The 12,712-nt window shown below is 42.6% G+C and overlaps 1 protein-coding gene across 1 annotated transcript in view; it reads left to right on the top strand.

Annotated features, from left to right (window-relative positions):
• The first annotated feature begins 5,189 nt into the window (after nt 1-5,189).
• LOC100030569 (L-gulonolactone oxidase-like) overlaps nt 5,190-12,712 on the top strand; it is a 56,033-nt gene continuing 48,510 nt past the window's right edge. Inside the window, exons 1-4 of the mRNA XM_007475915.2 lie at nt 5,190-5,437; nt 7,172-7,273; nt 9,206-9,331; nt 12,458-12,552. Coding sequence (XP_007475977.1) covers nt 5,432-5,437; nt 7,172-7,273; nt 9,206-9,331; nt 12,458-12,552 — 329 coding nt within the window. The 5' untranslated portion in view covers nt 5,190-5,431. The remainder of the gene's footprint in view (nt 5,438-7,171; nt 7,274-9,205; nt 9,332-12,457; nt 12,553-12,712) is intronic.

Genomic DNA, 12,712 nt, shown 5'->3' with positions numbered 1-12,712 from the left:
GTTGCCTAGTCCTTACTGCTCTTTTGCCTTGGAACTGATAATCAGTACTGATTCTAAGAGAAAAGGTAAGATTTTAAAATACATGTTTAAGTTCTTCAAGGATAGAGATTATTTTCGTTTTTGTCTTTACATCCCCAAGATCTAGCATAGTGCCTGCACAAAGCACACAATGCTTAAGAAATGTTTGTTAAATTGCATTAAATTCACATACACATATATGTTTACATGCTCCCTGGCACTCTGTCATTGATGCTACCATTGGACTCATTCATGATGTTTCCACCTTTGAACTGGAGCTAATCACCAACAGTGGCCTTGACCAGCAGCTGGGTCATAGGCCAGGAGAAGATAATAGAATTCCTTGTTGATTGAGGTCAGGACTGACTGGTCACCCTCTACACTGGCCCTCATTGTACCTGCCTGACAGAACACACCATGTCGGCTCTCTCATCAGAACAGGAGCCAGAATAAAAGCCAAACAGTGGCCAAGCCAAGAGCTCCCAATAAAAATAGAGGAAATGCTCATAATTCTTCAGTAACCTCTTCTTCCTCATGAAACATGAAGGTCACATCTAAGCCAATTCCTTCAAACACAACCTCTCCCCAAATGCCCTTAGCCTACAGGCTTCTATCACACTCTGGGGGCAATTCCCTCCCCTCCCCCAATAAACAGGATAAACTTGTCCCCTTTGTGTATCTTACCAAACAGGAATACTTGTGTATGTTATCTCTGACAAACTTTGAAAATGAAAAGTTAAAGAGTTTTTCTTCTGTCTTAATCAAATGAAACTACCAAAAAAAATTAAGTGGGCTTACTCTTAATAATGCAAAGAGGAATCAATGACTCAGGTAAACTTATACAAATCTTTAAAGGAAAGTGCTAGATTTGGAATCAGAAGACCCGAGTTCAAATTTCGGTCAGGCAGGACTGAACAACAAACAAAAATCCCTATAGTAGCTGGTAAAGGATGAATTGGAGTGGAGAGAGACCTGGAGGAAGCTGGTAGACTGACTAGAAGGTTGTCACATCAGAATTGGTAAAGAAATGAAGAGAACTGAACGAGGGTGGTGAATGTGAGCAAAGATGGTGGGAGAAGTCCCAATACAAGTGAGATTGTAAATACAGAAACAAGATATAGCAAATGACTGGGTGGAGGAAGTGAATGCAAGTGAGGAATGGAGGAGAAAGCCAAGGTTGTGACTCACAGGGTGATGATGCTCTCCCATAACAGATGTATGGAAATTCATGAGTGGGTGTCCTGGGAAAGACACGGAGCTCTCTTTGGGGCTTGTTGCATTTGAGACATCAATGGGAGATCTACCATGAAATGTCCAAGGAGCAGTTACTATGGTGAGACTGGAGCTCAGGAAAGAAATGAGATATTTAGCAATTACTAACATTCCTATGCCACTCTGTCTATGTACATAGCACTCACATTTCTGCAACATGAAGTCAATAAAATTTTTGTTCTTATTTCTAGAAAAAAATGATTAGGATGATAAGGGGCAGCTGGGAGGTATGGTAGATTGAGTGCTGAGCCTGGAGTCAGGAAAACCTGAGTTCAAATCTGGCCTCAGACACTTACTGGGCAATTCACTGTTTACCTCAGGTTCCTTATCTGTAAAATGAGCTGGAGAAGGAAATGGCAAACCATTTCAGTATTTATGCCAAGAAAACTCCAAATGGGATTATGGAAAGGTGAAAATTAATGCTTGGACAATAATTTTATGAAATTATGTGGTCACCAATATTTATTATGACTCAAGTCAGAACTTTATTTACAAATATTTACAAAATGGAGAGGAATAAATTACTCCAGGTCTGCTTAATCCAGGAAGAGATTAATCAATTCTCAATCAGGAAGGTGGCCTCCTCCAGGATGGAAGCTAGTCTCTTAGGAAACTAGAAAAGTAGTCAATCTTTCACTCACCCAACTTAGTCTAGGAATCAGAGTCTAAATTGAAGCCATGCCCATGATCCATGCCACAGTCTCCAGCAAAGCTCCCTTGAAGACTCTCCCCGCTTAGAAGACTGTCTCCAGAAGACAATCTCTTCAGACTATCTTCTCAAAGACCATCTCCTCTGAGGGAGTTTGGGGCTTGCTTTTATGGTGACTTCTTGTCCCTTCCCCTCTTCTCAGGGGCCAACCACAGTTTCCAAATTGTCTAGCACTGGCCAGGGGGTAGTGTCTGTGGGATTGACTTCTCACCTTCTGAAGGTCAATTTCTCATCAAACAGGTTCACAGTTTCCTGATTGAACAGTTTCTGAGAGTGTGAACTCTTAAGAGAATTCACCTTTCTGACTGATTGAGTTTTAAAAAAGGGTGGAGATCTCCAAGTATCTTGGGGGATTCTCAGGGAGCACTAAGTAGGGTGTTCAATTTTTTGTTGATTCAGTTTAAAAGATGGATGAAGGAAAGTTAATCCTGTCTTCAGTCTAATGAGGTACTTAAGTTAGTGTTAACACAGGATAGACAATAGAGTAAAGAATTCTCTTTCACAATTATGACCAGTTAGACAAGACTGGAAAGTGATTGAACAGCTAAGGATGTTAAAAGTATAGATTTAGAGTTGAGAGGGACCCAAGAAGTCCCAAGATGGACCCCTGTTCAACCCCTACATTTTATAGATGAAAAAACTGTGATTCAGAGAGTTTAAGCCCTATGTACATAGAGGGATCAACTATAAAGTCCTTTATTCTGCATTTAAAGCTCTTCAGAATCTGATCTTTTCTAATACTTTACACCCCTCCATTCACTCTACAACTGTATTTTTCTACCTGAATTTCTTCAGACAGCCATAAAGCATTATATAAAGATAAGCTATTGTTATTGTTACTAGTGTCAACATGGAAAAATAGAAATCCCCACTTTATTTAGTTTGAGTGTAGAAACCCCAGGTTTTGACCTTGTCACAGGAGAGGTTTCCCCCTGAGGGAAGGTCCCACTTCACCAGACAGTGAACTTCCTGGTAGTTTGGGTGGGAACAGCTAATCCCATCCAATATTGAACATCCCTTTTGTCCCAATGGTTTCTTCCCCCTAGGCTAAGGTCCATGACCAAGGTGACCCAGCCCTAGGCTAAGTCTTTCCCTTTTGTGTCCATTGTAGGGCCCCAGCCCTACTATTATTCCTGTCTGGAACTCTTCATTTTCCTATTTTACCATTGTAAAGTCAATCAACTGTCCCTCTAATCCTAAAGCCCCCAGGTCACCTAGAGTGGTATATAGGTTCCCCAAGTTCTTTTGTTCCTCAGAGCCCATCCTGAGTCGGTGGCACTCCCAGGGGCTGGTGACCAGGGCAACTTGACTCTGTGCAGTCTTGGAAAGCAGCTCTGTTGTCTTTTCCCTTGATTAAAGGGTGATTTTTGACTATTTAATAGTTCTGTGTTTTTTCTAGTTGACACTAGCTTGCCATGCAGCTTTTCACATTTAATAAATAATAATTCATAACAATAATAAAAGTAAGCATTTAATAAATACTTCTGGGCTGGTTATCTGAGAACTCTGCTCTGGAGAAGAAGAGAGTTGCCGCAGTTCAGAAAAAATGTGCAAATTTGCCCATGATCCCACAGCTATAATCAATATCAAAGGCAGGATTTGAACACAGATATTCTTGGTTCCAAGTCTGGCTCTCTATCTTTAATAACAAGATGTCTCTTGGAAAAGTAATGCCTATTTCACAGGTTAAAGATATTTATGGAAATCAAAATTTTAATTACTGGCTCTTCCCTACCCATAGTCACACCCCCAAAACTCTCATACTTACTGTAATTATTATGATGAATATTATTTTTACATGTCCAAAGCAAATTTTTAGGGCTTTTTTCATTGTTAGTGCTTCAGAGTCTCTGAGAAGCATGAATGCTGACAGTTTTATCAGTTTTACTGATAATTACTCTTTAAAGGGCAAAGGTCTGGGACTGGGCTCCCCTTATCTACTCACTCATAAGCAGGAGATATTCTTAAATTTCCTTCCTCCTAAACAGAGACCTGGAGGCTCTTGGAATCAAGATAATGACAAACAGGTCAATATAATCTCAAGGGATTAAGACCCTTCCCAAGAGCCATGTCTCCCTATGAGGCCAGGACCAATGGAAGATGGTGTCTGGACCTACAGCATCTTGGAGTCTTGGGCCAAAAAGTGAGAGATTAGATGATAGAGGGGGAGGAAAACCTCAGCCATCAGCCAAGTAGTAGAACTTGTCCTCTGGCAGGATGGGCTTTAGGGTCGAATACTGTGTTTCAGAACCCCAGACACAAACTCCAATCCTAGGAGTTTGGGAGATCAGACATCCCGTAGTTCAAACTGAAGCATGTTTGTGTCATGGTGGGTAAAACACCACTGTGCGAGACATGAAAAGGCTTGGATTCAGGTGTGGGACTAGGGATTCAGAGCCAAATTCAAGCCCTGCCTCACACATTCACTGTGTGACTGTGGACAAATGTCTTAGGCTCAGTTGTCTCATCTGCAATATGGGGATGATTATAGCAACTACCTCACAGGATTGTTCAAATTGTATCAAATTATATTGAATGAAATAACATGAAAGGACTTTGTAAATCATAAAAAGATATATATAAGTGCTAGTTACTTTCAGTAGTAGTTGTAATAGTAGTAGCAGTGGTGGTGGTGGTAGTAGTTAGTAGTAATAGAGGTGGTGGTGGTGGTGGTGGTGGTAGTGGTAGTAGTAGTAATCCAGACTTCACCCCTACCTGGCTCTGACACTCTCAAGTCATTTCCTCTCTCTGGGCTCCATTTTTCCCCATCTAGCAGATGAAAGGGTTGAACTGTATCTGTGGCTCCTCACCTGGACCCATTGAGCAGACCAGTTGAAGCTAATTTCCTCCCTCTCCAAAGACTATTTTGAAATGATAATTAGTGTCGCCAAGGTCAGGATGCTGGAATTTGGGGTACCAGCTGATGTGGGCAAAAATATCATCACAACTTCTTCCCAGAGTGATCTTAGGCAAGTCACCTTCCCTGGATCTCAGTTTCCTCGGGTGCTATTAGAAGCTCAGCCTCCAGGCTTCCCTCAGAGAAGAACGGCATTTAGCATGACAATACTTTCTTCCTTGGGAATTGGGAGAGTGATTTCTAAAGGTCCTACGGACTCTCAATTCCATGGTCTTGTGACCTCTGCCGCAGTTCCCTTCCCCCCCTCCCCTCCCAGATCCCGGAGCCCTGGGGAAATAGTTGGAAGAGCGGCCAGTAATCTCACCTCCCTCCATGGGAAAGGAGTCGGTTATATATTACCTAGCCCACATCCCTGAGGGCTGACTCAGCAGCTGAGGAGGGGCTCTTAAAAGCGGGGAGAGGGCTCCTGGCTTCTCTTTTTCTGAAAAATCACCTTCCCTTCGGGATATCTGCCCAGGTCTTTCTCATTTGCAGAGGGCGATCGAAGCAGACCAGGAGCCACTGGAGAACTGGATATGACGGTAGGAAATTTCTCATGATGGGCTTGGCATAGCTTCGTTCCTGAAATCTCACTCAAGTCTGGGATCCGCTAAGGACTTGGAGAAGTGGAGCCAAGGGTGCTGGGCACCAGGGATGTGGCCAGGGAACTCAGTCAAAGGCCTGAGGACTTGCTATTTCTGTATGTACTGGAATTTTCAGACACTGCTTTTAGAACGGAAGGATGCTGGGGCAGCATCTCAGTGGATTGAACACTGGGCTTGAAGACAGTTCAAGACCCGAGTTCAAATGTGATCTCAAGTACTTCTCAGCTGTGTGGCCTGGGCAAGTCACTTGACCCCCACTGCCTAGCCATTACTGCTCTTCTGCCTTGGAGCCAATATGCAGTACTGATTCTAGGATGGAAAGTAAGGGTTCCAAAAAAAAAAAAAAGACCAGAAGGATGCAATTTCTTCATGGGGTATTTTGATTTCTGACATGGCCTTGTGTCTACTCCAATAGTGACCATTATGGAATAGGGACTAGATCTGTGATTTCATTGGGATGGAGAACTTCTCCCCAAGCTGACCAGCATCTTCCCTGCCTCCTAAAGCCTTTGAGAGTTGCCTAGAGCTTTGGTGCCAAACTCAAACGGAATCCTGGGTCTCGAACCTCAACTAAGGATCTCTGCTGCCTCCATCTTGATGTAGAAAACCACACATTCACATTCCCTAGGTTCTATTGCATTCTGTGGATTTTGTTCAATCTTTCTCAAGGCTGTGCATTTGACCCATGTGGAACTAAGGGGTGAGTGCCTTGCCCAGGGTCATTGCAGCCCCAATGCTTCAGAGCTGAAGCCTGCATCCAGGTCTTTCTGGTGAAGCCAGCTCTCTAGCTGCAGCTCTGTCTCCAAATCTTAGCTAACTTGTCCTTTAAGGAGTTCACAACATTTGATGGATGAGATTTGATCTCTTTAGACTAGGGCAGCGGCACAATACAGTCGGATAAGCATTAGCCAGACTGGAAGCAGAGGATCCAGGTTTGAATCCTGCCTCTGAGAGTACCTGCCTAACATCTTCCAAAATTCTCCAAGACTTCCAAATCCATGCTTTTCTTTCCACACCAACTTAATAACTGCATCCTTAACATATTCTCCTTTTTCCATCCATGAGGTTTGTCAGAAAATACTTTTTCCTCTCCTCAATAATGGGGAACCCACTGACACCCCTCTGGCTCATTGTAAATCCTCCATAATCTGCCCATCTTCAGGCAGAGCTGAGTTTAGGGAACCATCTTTTGGAGAGTTCTAACCTGGCCTGGAAAGGACTTTATATCTGGCTTCCTAAAAAGAGTCCTTGGACTAGATTGTAAGAAATCTTTGCTCTCTTCCACTTGGTTGCTGATATGGTTAAACGTTCTCTCCTGTGCCTGTGTTTTATGGTACGGTGGAGAGAGTGTTAGATCTGGAGTCCAGACCTAGGTTCAGATTCTACTTCTCTCACTACCTGGGTGACTTTAGGCATCTGGCACTCAGTTTCTTCACTTGGGAAATGAGATTGGACCAAAAGTCATTCAAGTTCCCTTCTAGCTCCAAATCATTGATCCTATGAAATGTAAAATGGAAATGACATCCCGATACTCTGTCTTTCAGAGCAGGGTAGGGGAAAACAGGTTTAAGGATGGGTTGGGATAATTTCTGGAAGTCAAAGGTGGTTTCTTGGAGAGTTCTAGGTCCCAACATCTAGGTGGTTTTTCATCTCACTTTATTCACAACGCAGGTCCATGGTCAGAAAGGGTTCAAGTTCCAGAATTGGGCAAAGACCTATGGCTGCTATCCTGAGATGTACTTTCAACCCACATGTGTGGAGGAGGTCAGACAGGTGAGTGGTTGTGCCCACAATGGGAGGGCTATCCTAAGTCTCTGGCTCTGACTCTATCCATAGGGAAGCAACATGGTGCAATGGAAGGAATACTGGCCCTGGGTTCTAATCCTCCATCTGACACTTTCTACCAATATGACCTTGGACAGGTCACTTATTCTGCCTGAGACTTAATTGTCTCTTCTATAAAATGAGGGGATTGGAATAATGGCCCTAATATCTAGAAACCCTAATAGTATGATCAACAACTTTACCCCACACAATTCTCCCTATAGCAGAGACCCAAGAAATTGCCTCTCCTGATCCCAGAAAAGCCCAAAATTTCATGGCAAGTCATTGATGGAAAAGAGCCAGTAGGACTGCCTCAGTGAGCCACAAAAGTAAAAGTTTTTTTGCATTTCTTTCTGCCTGAATACTCAAGGGCAGAGAATTTCCTTTATGGGCATGCCCTAACTCAAGACTATAAATGATCCTCTGTATCTAAGGATATTCAGTTCTGCTTTTGAAAATGTGAATTTGTTCCAATTCAGTTTATATATTGGGGAACAATTTGAGCATCATGTGAATTTTGAGTTTGCTTATGCTCAATTTCCTCCTTGAGAGACATCAAGAATGCAGAAACTGCCCAACTGAACTGAGCCGTGCAGTATTTCAAAGTCATATGTCTCAAACATCTGCTCATTACTCAGTTCCCTTTGTGTGTTAGTCTTCAAGGTTGTGTTGTGCTATTCTTTTGTTTTGCCAACTTTTTTATATTAAAAAAAATACTCACTCAACATCCTAAACACGTCTCTATGCCATATTTATTGTATACCTATCTTCTGATACAGGTGGAGTTGTGGGTAGAGAAAGGCTGGACTCCACCCATGTACTCCACTCACTACCACTACCTCCAAACCCTAGAATTGCCTAGACAGATCAGTAACCTGTCACTGTTTGTTGCCTTATTTAGTTATCTCTTAACCATTTAACTTGTATAAAAGAGTACTACCATTTTTATTATTTTTGTATCTATTTTTAGTGATTAACTGATAAGTTTTTGAGTGTCTGTAGCCTAACCTATTTGTTCCCATAAGCTTTGTAGTTTTTAGTTGCTCAGTTCTGCAGACTTGTGTTGGCAAACCTATGGCATGTGTGCCAGAGGGGACTGCTCCCTTCCCCTTCCACACAAGTCTGAGGACATTTTTCACATCACCCTCCCCACTCCTGAGCAGTCCAATGGGAAAGCTTCTTCCCTCCCCTGTCTGGGGCAAGGGGAAGGCGCACCTGTACCCTGAGGGTACAGTTTGGGCACTCAGTCTCTAAAAGGTTTGCCATCACTGGCATAGACTAATGATTTATAGGGCACATATGTCAAGTTATAGTAGAACTGAGTATAGTTAAGTCCAAATGGATTACCTTTCTCAGTCACAAAACTGATAGTGTGAGAAGAAAGATTGTAACATCAAGTCTAATATTCTATGCATTATGCCAGGCCACCTTTATTTCTTTCCAACCCCACTCCATCTCTTCTCCCCCCAAATCCCTCATAACTTCCACACTTCTTTATTTCTTCTTTTCCAAATTTAGCTTTCTTTTAATTTTCTAAACTTCTCTCTATCATTACCTCCATCTAGGAGAAGCCTTGAGATAGAGGGAGTAAGGACAGAAGGAAGAATGGAAGAAAGGAAGGAAGGAAGAAAGGAAGGAAGGAAGGAAGGAAGGAAGGAAGGAAGGAAGGAAGGAAGGAAGGAAGGAAAGATAAGGGTGAAAAGGGAAAGAATAGAGGAAGGAAGGGAGAGAGGGAGGGAGAAGGAAATAAAGGAAGGAGAAAGGGAAAGAGAGAGAGAGGGAGGAAGAAAGAAAGGAAAGAAGAAAGAAGAAAAGAGAGATGTAGGGGAGGGAGAGAGGGAAGGAAGGTCAGTCCTAAACTAAATCTTGATGTCTCTACAGGTATTGGACCTAGCCAGACAACAAAACAAACGTGTGAAGGCAGTTGGGGGAGGCCATTCACCCTCAGATATTGCCTGTACTGATGGTTTCATGATCCACATGGGAAAGATGAACCGGATTCTCAAGGTAACCAAACAGACCACTAGCTTTCTAAACTTCTGAGACTCATAGTATGTAACAACCACGGCCTTCTATCCTAAGGGGTTGATGTTAAGGTCAAAAACCCTGAGGAGGAGGTAGAGGTGGGAAACCAGTACCAGTATCCCCCTTACAGTAAAGATTCCTTTACACTCATAAATCGGTGTCACTAAGCTTTCCCACAGTAAGAGTGTGTGCCAGGACTTCTCTTATTATGAGTTTCTATGTTTGTTGCTGAATAAAACAGCTCTTGATTCAGGAATATAGTCTTACCTTGCTTTAGAGGTCATCTAGTCCAATGGTCTCATTTTGCAGATGAGGTCAGTGAGGCCTAGAGAGTCCACAGAGCTTGTTAATGGCAGAACCAGGACAAGAAGTCAGGTCTCCTGGGTACTTAGCCTACTGCTTCAGCCATTTCACCATGGCTTCCATGAAGGATTCTTAAAGAGACCTACTGATTGCGATTTTTGGCAGAACTAGCTTTGAACTAGCTCTTTTAAGCCACATGTACACTTCCTTATCAGCTTCTAAGAAAGAACACTGATTCTGGAGTCAGAGGACTTGGGTGCTAATCCCACCTCTGCCCCTTACTTGTGTGTCATTCATCAGTAAAATAGTCTTTATTAAGACTATATGAATATGGAATTAGGTATCAAGTGATAACATTTGTACCACCCAGTGGAATTGCTTGTCAATTTGGGGAGGGGGGGAGGGAAAAATGTATCATGTAAACATGGGAAAATATTTAAAAATAAAAAAGATTATATGCCAGGCATTGTGATAAGTACTGGCATAAAAAGAAAGTCAAAAGATAGTCCTTGCCCTCAAGGAGCTTGCAGTATTCTGGGGGAGACCACATGCAAACCATTAAGTCCAAAGAAGTTATTTACAGAATAAATTGGAGATAATCAACAGAAAGAGGATATTAGCATTAAGGGTGGAACTGGAAAGGATTCCATCTTCTTACAGAAGGCAGGACTTTTACTGAGACTTGAAGGAAGCCATAGAAGCCAGGAGACAGCAATGAGGCAGAAGAGCATTCCAAAGAGAAGGAACAGCCAGTGAAAATGCTCAGTCAGAAAGAGAGAGTGTTTGTTGGGTTTGAGGAACAGTAAAGAGATCAGGGACACCAGTTTTAAGGATATGAAAAGTGGGAACAAGATGTAAGAGGCCTGGAAAGGTAGGCCCTTGGGAAAGCCAGTTCTCTTTTTGGAGTATCTATTGACTCATTGGTAAAACAAGAAGGTTCTGAAGATGCATTTAAGGGGCTATTGTAGGTGCCATTCTTGTCTAAATCCATTTGTTACCATTCAGGTTTGGTGGTGTTAACCTCTCACTGAAAATTCCATCAAGAAATCAACCATGAATTGTTTCTGCATGTAACTGGGGGGAGGGGGGAGTGGAAAAGAAGTCAGTCATGGTAGTAATTAAAGATGACTAAATTAACAGAATTATACTAATTGATTTTCCTGAAGTACCAGCTAGAGTGTCCAGTAACCCCTTTTTCCTGTACAGCTTTTCTTCTTCATTAATTAGAATTGAGTCTAGTTTATGTAGAAGACAAAAGGAGTTCAGAGTTCTAGTGTAGCGATGGTGAACCTTTTAGAGACTGAGTGCCCAAACTATACCCTCACACCCATGTGAGCCCCCGCCTTACCACAGACAGGGGAGGGAAGAAGCACTCCCATTGGGCTGCTGGAAAGAGGAGTGGGTGCTGTGAGAAATGTCCTCAAGGCACGGTGGAGATGGGGAGGGGAGCAGGCCCCTCTAGCAGGCTCTGTCATACATGCCATAGGTTCACCAACATGGTTCTAGTGAGACTGAGACCCTCTGTAGCTGTCAGTCTCACTGGGTCATTGACTTGACAAAGAAACCTGGACACACAAGGTAATGGGTTCCATTACTTGGGCATATCAATGTAATGAGCCCTGCTTGGATTGGGAGTCAGAAGACCCAGAATCTAATCCTGCCCCTGACATTAACTGGCTGCATGACCATGGGCTTGCTGCTTAATTGCTCCAGGCCTGTGTTCCCATATTAGATGCTCTCTGTGGCCCCTTCTTTCTCTGATCCTTTTTAAACCTTTCCACTTGGATACACTTCGTTTTCCAGGGGAGAAGTTTAGGCTGAAGCGATACCCACCACAAATGCAACCTGCATCAGAGAAAAACCATAGAATTATAAAGCTAGAACTGGAAGAGACCTCAGAGGACATCAAGATGAGAATACAACTCCATCATTGGGGAAACAGACCTTTAGAGATGTAGTGTCTTAACCAGGATCACATACTTAGAACATATGAATCAGGATTTGAACTCTGGACTTTTTTACTCCAAAGCCAGTACTCTGTCTCTCTCCAATTATAACCCTTTTCAGCTTAGCTTTTCAGAATCCTTATCTTTAAAATCAACTCAGCTGACTTCTTTATTAAGTTTCTCCTGTTTTTTAGTAGTTACTGTTCTTCCTTCAATTAAAATTACACTTATGTATATACTTGTTTTCCCCAGAACAGAAATTCTTTGAAGTCAAGAATTTATTCCAGATGCCTAAAACAAGGCTTCATGTATAGTGAGTACTTGATATTGGCTGAAATTAGGTGGCTATATTTCTGAAGGGCCTTTTCATCTCACCTGGGACCTGAGAGGGCTCTAGAAGTTCCCACAGAGGGGAAGAGAAGATATAAAATGGCAGGAACCTAGATGTCCTTGGCAAGTTCCACCAGGGTAGACAGTATCTCCACCAGACCTGAGGAACACAGATATGGAAGTCCTATACCTCAGTGTTAGAAGAGCAGCTTAGTTTTTTATAGGCTGGGTATCCTCTGGTGACCTGATGAGATATTGTAGCCTTTTGGAAGGCTATTCTACACATATACTTTATAAGAAATGATCACTGAGCAATGTCACCTAGTGACCTAGAGATATTATATTTCTTTGCTGGAAAATTATGTCTGCTTAAAAACAATAGTTAAAGAACTTCTGAAAACAAAACAAGCAACCAAGAAAACCCAAGTGCCTTTGCCTTCCAGAAGAAAAGATAGTTCGATGGCCATGACTGGTCATGGCTTCTCTGGAAAGTAGAGTGGCTCTCCAATCCAGTTCTGTTCCCTTGCAGGTAGACAAGGAGAAACGTCAAGTCACAGTGGAAGCTGGCATCCTCCTGATGGACCTGAATGTGGAGTTGAGCAAGCATGGCCTGGCACTCTCCAAGTAAACAAGACCTTTCTATCTTAGTGGGGATCCCTGAACTCAAGAAAGGGTTAGAGTTAGAGTTAGGGTTGGTTCTCTCATTGCCACGTCATAGCATCATTTTAGATTTTAGAGTTGGGAGGGACTTTAGAAGTCATCAGATCTTGAGAACCAAGTCTAG

This window comes from Monodelphis domestica, chromosome 1 (genome assembly GCF_027887165.1).
Source record: "Monodelphis domestica isolate mMonDom1 chromosome 1, mMonDom1.pri, whole genome shotgun sequence".
NCBI lineage: Eukaryota > Metazoa > Chordata > Mammalia > Didelphimorphia > Didelphidae > Monodelphis > Monodelphis domestica.
Note: the sequence above shows the minus strand (reverse complement) of the source record. Positions and strands in the feature narration are given on the sequence as shown.